We start from the raw sequence: 9314 nt of genomic DNA on the forward strand, positions 1-9314 counted from the left end.
CATCGTTTCTGGAACACCTTCACCTCTCCCTCTCACCCATCTTGTCCGCCTAGTACCAGTACGCCCTTACGTGTACATCCTCCACCACCGTTGTATTACTAGCCTGTTCTTATGTGCGTATCTCCGTCCGGTGTTGGGCTGCAGTGGTTGTTCGCTTCCGTGCTGCGGGGAATGCGCCTATTATGAAGCAGGCCAAGTTCAAGATCACCGCCAACGAGTCTTTCCAGACAGTCATCGATTTCCTGAGGCGGCAGTTGAAGTTCAACCAACACGACTCCCTGGTATGTGCCGTTCTCATAACTGCTATAGTTTATTAAACGTCTCTGAGCATGCACTGAACGGTTTGCTCCGGTCGAAAAGAAAAATTAAAAGGCGTTAAGCTATCTGTTGTGCTTGTAATTGAAGATGGCATATAACATCTGAGAGTGTATGGTACTTGTCTCCGCATATCACACTTACACTGATATATCTTCTCTGACCTTCTCCTTTGTCTCACTTTGATCATGCACGCGGATACTGCAGTTTCTGTACATCAACCAGGCGTTTCAGCCGTCCCCGGATGAGCTGGTTATCAACCTGTTCAAAGTGAGTGAGTGTGCTGTATAGTCCAATCAGTATTACGAGGGTGTCTTGCGGGGGGTTCTTTCCCCTCACCAGTACGCATGTTGTGAGGAGTGTTGATACTGATCTATACGGGTTGTGACTAGCATGTGGCATTGATCGCGTTGATTACGGGCTTGCTTGTGACTTACAGACATGTATGAGATAGTTCAGGACCTTGTGTGTGTGTTACTGACGTAGAGAATATCACGAGGTGGCTTGTGACTTACAGACATGTATGAGATAGTTCAAGACCTTGTGTGTGTGTTACTGGTTTGCTTGTGACTTACAGACATGTATGAGATAGTTCAAGACCTTGTGTGTGTGTTACTGATGTAGAGAATATCACGAGGTGGCTTGTGAATTACAGACATGATGAGATAGTCCAAGACCTTGTGTGTGTGTTACTGATGTAGAGAATATCACGAGGTGGCTTGTGAATTACAGACATGTATGAGATAGTTCAAAACCTTGTGTGTGTTACTGATGTAAAGAATATCACGAGGTGGCTTGTGTGCGTCAGATCTGTTAGTAGTCTGGTGGCACGCCTTCGTAGGCGAGCAATCGATTCGGGATCAGACGAGTGGTTCCTTTTGAAGTCTATTGAATGGGGCCAATGCATTATTAAATAGGCCATAGATATCTGTGTTCTAAGGGTGGGTTGGACAAGTTCTGTATATATGTCATAGTATGAAGGAGTGGCTTTACCGACGTTATGTACAAGGTTGCCTATATTATATACAAGTTGTGTATATCTGTATCATCAAGTACACAAGATGTATCGTTATACTCTAGTATTTAGTCGATGTTTGTTCGGAGGACATCTCCAGGAACAAAATGGGTGTTGGGGCATTTGTGTTCTGGTTTACGCACAAATTAAAGTCCGAATTATCTGACACATCAAATTGTATTAATCCGGCGAAGTGTACCGCAAACTGATCGTTCCTATCGAATGTTCATGCCAGTTTCGAGGCAGAATTTAGACAACCATGATAAACAAAAACTCATCTGTACATGGGACTTATCTACTTTCTTAACATCGACGTGTGTTAATCACACGGTGCACCCAATTGCAGCTCTTCAGCAGTGACAGCAAATTGGACATCTACTACTGCACCACCCCCGCCTGGGGATGAGCGAGACCGGACGCTCAAGCCATGGACTTACCATGGCAGGCGTGTAGAGCCCTCTACCTGTACGTGCTACACACATACACAGGGTGGGGTGCGTGCACTTTGCTTGCTGTGTGTGCCTTTGCACATCTGCTGCGTTGCTGGTGAGGCGGGTGTTGGCGCTGAGTGGGGTGTACAGATGGGGCGTGTTGTATGGAGACGTAGGGCGTTGCCACTGTGTGGGTGTACAATCGATGTAGAAGTCTAGTTGTCCGTCCTGGTTTAGTTGGGCCAGCCGCTGCATAGGACGCCCTGGCATGTGCCGATCGACACCTGACGCTCGACACTTGACACTTGACACGTATCGCATGACACGTGACACATGACACGTACCGAATGCCACATGCCACTAGTCACATGTTGCAAGACACTTGACACGTGTCGCCTGACACGTGAAACTTGACGCGAGCGCGAGTGGGGTCGGAGTTTATTTCCTACCGTGATTACTGATTTCACATCCTATGACATACGTTGAACAACAATTGTTAGCTATATATGAAATTAGTAGTATAGAACCTGGTAGCTATATCTGGTACTAGAAGGAACGCCCTTAGTGGGAGGTCTATGCTCCTGCAGCGGAGTTGTGGGGGACAGGGGGTATTCAGACATATGCTAGAGACTGTCATAGGAGTTCTACTGTGGTTGCATGGGTGGCCGAGGCGAGGTATTGGCGTTAGAGATATTGAGTGATAGGTTCGCTGTACAACGAATACATGGGTGGCCAGGGTTTAGGGTGCTGATCGCGCGGTGCGTCTTACACCGGCAATGCCTGGGGACCCTACATTGAGAGAGTGGTCTGACACTATTGAGGGGCGGGAGGATGAGAGTGGGAGAGAAAAGGGAGTCAGGTGATGGGCATGGGTCACTGCTGTGTGTGGGTGTACACCCTTCTTGTATGTACTGTGCACCTCCATGGTAGGAGCTATGCTTGCGCACTCTGTGGCCAGTTAGTTATGGCGCCAATTTATAATACTTCCTCACCCCGCCACCGTACTACTAACAAGCGCCGATGGCATTGAGACATTGAGCTGCACGTCTTGCTTGTGGATGCTACTTATCTGTGGGCGTGTAGGGTACTGACACGTCACTAGGATGTCCCTGTGGACTTAACCTGCACCAAAAGACTTGCATGTATGAGCGAGCACCGTTATCTTCAAACTGAATTGTGACAACGAATAAACACACTCGTTATGCTGTTCCTGATAAACCTTACAACCCTCACTTTAACGTGTCCTTCCGTATGGGCCATGTATAGTCCTTCCCCAAATTTCAGGTGCATGTGCGCTTAGAGCGAATATGTCGTAGCCATTCATGTGCACACAAAACTTAACTATTGAGCGGATGCTACCAGACTGGTGAAGGTTCACCGAGACGCATCATAGCCTTCTATATCATACATACGTATGATTGATCATAATCTTTTATATCACTTATACGTATGATTGACTATAGCCTGCTATCTCATGCATACGTATGATTGATCATAGCCTTTTATATCACTTTAAGGTATGCTTGACCATAGCCTTTTATATCACTTTAAGGTATGATTGACCATAGCCTGTTATCTCATGCATACGTATGATTGATCATAGCTATTTATATCACTTATACATATGATTGACCATAGCATTTTATACCACTTAAAGGTATGATTGATCATAACATCACTTATACGTATGATTGACCATAGCCTGCTATCTCATGCATACGTATGATTGATCATAGCCTTATATATCACTTATACGTATGATTGACCATAGCCTGCTATCTCATGCATACGTATGATTGATCTTAGCCTTTTATATCACTTATACGTATGTTTGACCATACCCTGCTATCTCATGCATACGTCAATCATACGTATTCATCACTTGTACGTACGATTGATCATAACTATTTATATCACTTATACGTATGATTGGTCAAAGCTATTTATACCACTTATACGTATGATTGGCCATAGCCTGTTGTCTCATGCATACGTATGATTGATCATACCCGTCTGCATCATGCATATGAAGACAACGCGAGAGACTGGCTATAGTGTTCAAAAAAGGAGGTTTTACCTAACTCGTCGTCTTGTTAGTATGTGGCGAATGACACTATCTCCTACTGGTCTGTGTACATTTGTGTTCAAATAACTCTGTTCGGGTCTCCAGGGGAGGAGTGGGGTGGTTGAGCCGAGCTCTGATGAACGCGTTTTCGGTTGTTCCGGTGGCGTATCCGTTCGTGCTGTATCAACAGAATGGTTTCTGAATACGTTCTGTGTGCACTGAGGTCACTATTGTTAGTAGATGGGTCTAAACCAAATTTACGGTGAACAAAACTATAGTGACTACGCAAGTGCAAAGTACAGACCAAACATATGTGGAACATTGGATTTGGCGCTTCGAATTAAAACGCAAAAAATATCACACCTCAATAGCACATGGCATACGCCATATGTATCTGATGCTGACAATGAAATAGCCACATATAAACGGGACATTACATGTATTTAAATCAATACAGGGTATTCTATTTTGGTATATTCATTCTAGAAACCAGATTGTACAGACACAAATGAAATACGTATATATACATATATATATATATATATATATATTAATATTAGAGGCACCCCTAGATTCTCTATTATGTGTGAATTATCTTTCGTGTTGAGTTTTGTCTTTTAAGCTCACAATCCAATCCGCCTCGAAAGCCGTCTTAGCATATTTTCCTGATTCAATTCAGTAATAATACACAGAACACCACGAAATGAGTGTACACTGACGTAGACAGATGTACTATTCAATAGATGTTATATTCGATAGTGTAGTATAAGTTGGTATAAGGCCGGATCTTCTGTCCGTGGTGACACTGTAAGGACTTGCCCCGGACGAGATACTATCAGCGCAGATGGCCATGTGCCAAGCTTATCTATACACCAGCTGAATTCACTGTCAGGACACACGCACAAGTAGTATAGGAAGACTGTCATATCAAATAGTGTGGCTATCAACGCCCCAAGCGATGACGCTATATCTGTATGCAAGTTAAGACTTCAGACACAGTACGCGATTCATCTATCACAGCAATGTATATGTATTATCATCTATATCAGCTACGGTAGATACCTTCGTCTATAGCGGGATTATATGTAATTTTTTTCATCTATAGCAGGATTATACGTATATATCTTTACCGATAGCAGCAATAGATGTAAATCTTCAACTATAACTGCTATTCCATCTATAACGGCATTGGATATACATCGCGAACTATGCATTGTGCGCAAGAACAATGGATTGTGAACGTCTATGATCCTGTCCAAACAGTCTCTCCCACTGGTATTCAATTTATTCGCATGTACACTTCATATGTCCTGCACTGCCGTACGCATCGAGCGTGCAGGTGACCGTTGAGTGCACAGGAGGTCTTGCTGCCGCCAAACCAGCCGTGTCCTCAGTAGCCTCACACTATCTGAGTCAAGCCCCATACTTGAAACACTTGAGCCCTAACATCAGATAGTACTCTGCTCTCACCCAGCCATGTGGCTCTACGGCTTGTAATAGTTGCATTTGACAAAGGGCATCCTGGTGACGGTGGCTGGCTGTGCACGCTTGCGCACCTGCACTTGCACTGCAGTGCCGACCTGAGTAAACGCCGTGAACGGGACAAAGCACCAGCATTAGAGCGTAAACAGTAAAACGTTAGAAAGACGAACCAGCATTAGAGCGCAAACAGTAAACCGTTAAAAAGGCGAACTAGCATTAGAGCGTAAACAGTAAAGCGTTAAAAAGGCTTGCCAATGCACACAGCGCCGGCGAAGTGCTTCGAGAGACCAATACACGCATAAGGCGAGTAGCTGTATGTGGTGTGTAGAGATGCATACATGGGGTATGCCGACGGGAATGTGGGGGACAGACAGTCGCGTACGGTCCAACAGCACAGCAGTCATCTGCGACGGCCGACAAAACCATCCGCCTAAAGGGACGCCTACGAATGACTACCACACCGGCTACAACGCATGGCATGCACACCCCACCCAACACCCACCCACCAGAACCCTACCAGCATACAAACCCTGCACCTTCACCCCTTACAACCCTACACCCTTCAACCCCCACGCCAAACCACACCACACCGCACCTCACTCGAATAGTCACACCCAGCCACAACTCTACCAGCATACAGACCCTTCACTCTTCACCCCCCACAACCCTACCAGCATACAAACCCTACACCCTTCACCCCCTACAACCCTACCAGTATACAAGCCCTTCACCCTTCACCCCCCACAACCCTACCAGCATACAAACCCTATACCCTTCACCCCCCATAACCCGACCAGCATACAAATCCTTCACCCTTCACCCCCCACAACCCTACCAGCATACAAACCCTACACCCCACACCACACCTCACTCGAACAGTCACACCCAGCCACAACCCAGCCAGCATACAAACCCTTCACCCCCCACGCCAAACCACACCACACCTCACTCGAACAGTCACAACCCTAAACCCAGCATAGGTATCTCTCTACCTACACAGCTGTGAAGCGTGCAGTGCACTCGTACCTTGTTGTGCGGTTTGTTGATGTATGCCATGGCAATGTTCTTGCCGAATGTGGGGGACGGCACTCCACTGGTGATCTCACCGATCTCGTTGCCTTCCATGTCAAGTACCTTCGAGTGCGCACGTGCCGGAGCTCCGTCTACTACCAGACCCACCCGCCGCCGCACTCCACTCTATGGATATAAAGGTGCACGATTATGTATACTTTAAGTGCCATATATATATATATATATATATATATATGAACACAAACACACACACATAGATATATATATATATATATACATATATATATAGACATATACACACACAGACACATGCATATATGCATATATACTTACACACACACACACACACACACGCACATACATATGCATACAACGTGACTACATAAGTGTCGTTAAAAGCAATACTTCAAAACGCGATTAGAAAGCACACAGAGTAGCGAGCAATCACAGCTGTCGACTAAGTATACAGTCACATACAACCAGATCCTCCTGTACTGCCACACAAACACAAACACAAACACAAACACAAACACGCACACTCGCACACTTCTCGAACAGACTCACACACCTTCTTCTTTAGCTGGTCGACGATGATATCGCCGCCCACAAACCCGCTTTCTGTGCGTCTGCGCTTGGCCACAGTCCAACCCAGGTTGGCTTCCATGGGAGAGGTGGTGGCGTCTATGTCACTGCCGTACAGACACAGCCCAGCCTCTAAGCGCAGCGAATCACGCGCTGCCAGACCGGCGTTGGCCGCCTCATCTTCGCTTAGAAGCGCCCGTGTGATACAAACGGCCTGTGCGGGTGACAGAATAAGCGATGGGTGACGGAATAAGCGGTGGCCGATGAACGTGAGCGGTAGCCAGTGGCTGCAAACAGACGTGTGCAGACACTCTAGGGCGCATGCTTGTATGACCACAGAAACAGCGGTGCCATGGAGTATATCGGACACGGCCCACTTGCCGTATGCACAGCAAGCCTTGTGATGAGATGCACCTGCTGAGGTACGACTGGCATACAACCCGCACGTGGGTAATGCACAGACTCACTCATCCCACTACTTCGCACGAGGTAGATAGAACATGCACAACTAGTAATGGGACTCACAACTCACAGACAAACCCTCCGTTTGGTCCTCCATTTAGTACTCTGGACTGCACTCCCGCGCACAGTTAACTACCCGCTCCCCTTATAAGTTATCTACCCGCTCACCATATATGTTAACTACCCGCTCACCTTATAACTGGGCATGGAGATCTCAAACCCATCCTCTCCAGTGTAACCACAGCGCGTAATGCGACAGCCAGGCACCCCGTGCACAGAGACGTCGTTAACACTGGCCATGAATGGCAGGTCTTTGAGCATCACTTCGTCGTCGTCCACGTGTTTGGCGAGCACATCCATTGCTTTCGGGCCCTATGTAGTGCGGGGCATGTGTTGTATATGTATGATTGTATATGTATGATTGGTTGCATATGAATACTGTGGGCATAGGATAGGGGGTGTAGAGAGCACGGTGCAGGGCTAAACAGTCGCCCGTTAGGTGTGTCTACAGGTTGATCTGATGGGGAATCACGCAATAGGTGTATAGCTATAGAACTACCTACCAACCACAGCCTAGTGTAAGGCGTTTCAAATTGGCACATATATATAGCGTTATGAATATGATTGTATGCTGTTTGGTAGGACACTCGAAGGCCATTCGATGCCTATACATATACATACACATAGCCGCCACGCATGCACTACTAAACACACAGTCACATACACCCATCCATCCCAACACACAACATACCTGCAACGCAATTAAACTGTACGTATCCATCACTTCCATCTCCACCTCACCGTCTGCGAACGCGCTCAGCTCGCTTTTAATGTGCACAAGATCCTTGTCCGCACATCCGGCATTGGCCACCATATACACGTGGTCGTCGGCATTCACCACTACGCAGTCATCAATGATACCTCCCTACAATCATCAGTGTGGGAAATCATATGCTAATGTATAAAAAGGGGGTATGGTGTGTGTTCATATGCACACAAAGATATATATGTCCGTGTGCACACAATGTAATGCGTTCGTATGCACATATGTTTGTACACACGTGTGCGGCTATACCCCAACACTGGAAGCAAAGATGTCTAACGAATAGGTTGCGGCAATGTTACCATTTGCGTTCGTTTCGTGAGACTAACTATATCTGCCCACAAGGGCAGCATAACACAATAGTACACATCCACGCAGACAATCTATTGTGGTTGAATCACACGTATGTTCAAATGAAGGGCACGTAGCTCAGTAGACGTATATGCACAGAATATACACGCACACACGAGAAGAAACTGAGACCTGACAGGAAAACATGGCGCAACGATGTTATATGCAAACCCACATTTCATCTCAGTGCACACTTGCACCCAGGAAATCAGTGCCTCGCGGCATGCTTAGAGGACTTGTACAAGTACACACGAGCATCTAGATATACACATATACAAACCAAAATGCAAAACATCTATGTACCGAACAGATATCCCCATGCACGGAAATGGAAGAGAACTCGAGGACGAGATAGCATGTGCAGATTCAAGGCGTTCCTCAACCGAAACACGTGCTAAGCACCTACCTCACTATTCGTCATTAGCGAAAGTGTACCACCACCAGAGGGAAGCCCTGCGATGGGAAGGCAGAGAAGTGTTAGTATACAATAGCAGTCGTGATGTTAGGTTCAATCACAGCTATGTGAGTATGGGGATCACTTGCTTGCAGAGAATATGGAGATGCGCTCTTGCAAATTGTTGTATATTTTAGCTATAAGCGCGTATGTATTGTATATACATTAATACAGATACACACACATACACACACATACACTCACTCACTCATATATATATATATATATATATATGTATATATCTGTACACAGACACAGACACAGACACACACTATATATATATATATATGTATATATACTAG

At 46.0% G+C, this 9314-nt stretch overlaps 3 protein-coding genes across 3 annotated transcripts in view; 1 reads left to right on the top strand and 2 right to left on the bottom strand.

Annotated features, from left to right (window-relative positions):
• Positions 1-606, top strand: part of SARC_02650 (hypothetical protein) — a gene marked incomplete at both ends in the record, with an annotated part of 2748 nt that extends 2142 nt beyond the window's left edge. The window contains 2 exons of the mRNA XM_014303584.1: positions 145-281; positions 523-606. Coding sequence (XP_014159059.1) covers positions 145-281; positions 523-606 — 221 coding nt within the window. The remainder of the gene's footprint in view (positions 1-144; positions 282-522) is intronic.
• A 522-nt stretch (positions 607-1128) lies between these two features.
• On the bottom strand, positions 1129-2031 carry SARC_02651 (hypothetical protein; the record flags this gene model as incomplete). The annotated part of the gene is made up of 2 exons (XM_014303585.1): positions 1129-1200; positions 1768-2031. The coding sequence occupies 2 exons, from the start codon at positions 2029-2031 to the stop codon at positions 1129-1131; spliced, it is 336 nt and encodes a 111-aa protein (XP_014159060.1).
• A 4269-nt stretch (positions 2032-6300) lies between these two features.
• Positions 6301-9314, bottom strand: part of SARC_02652 (glycine cleavage system T protein) — a gene marked incomplete at both ends in the record, with an annotated part of 5685 nt that continues 2671 nt past the window's right edge. The window contains 6 exons of the mRNA XM_014303586.1: positions 6301-6334; positions 6393-6505; positions 6897-7136; positions 7577-7756; positions 8136-8309; positions 8965-9011. Of these exons, the coding sequence (XP_014159061.1) occupies positions 6301-6334; positions 6393-6505; positions 6897-7136; positions 7577-7756; positions 8136-8309; positions 8965-9011 (788 nt within the window). The remainder of the gene's footprint in view (positions 6335-6392; positions 6506-6896; positions 7137-7576; positions 7757-8135; positions 8310-8964; positions 9012-9314) is intronic.

Source organism: Sphaeroforma arctica (assembly GCF_001186125.1).
Source record: "Sphaeroforma arctica JP610 unplaced genomic scaffold supercont1.121, whole genome shotgun sequence".
NCBI classification, from domain to species: Eukaryota; class Ichthyosporea; order Ichthyophonida; genus Sphaeroforma; species Sphaeroforma arctica.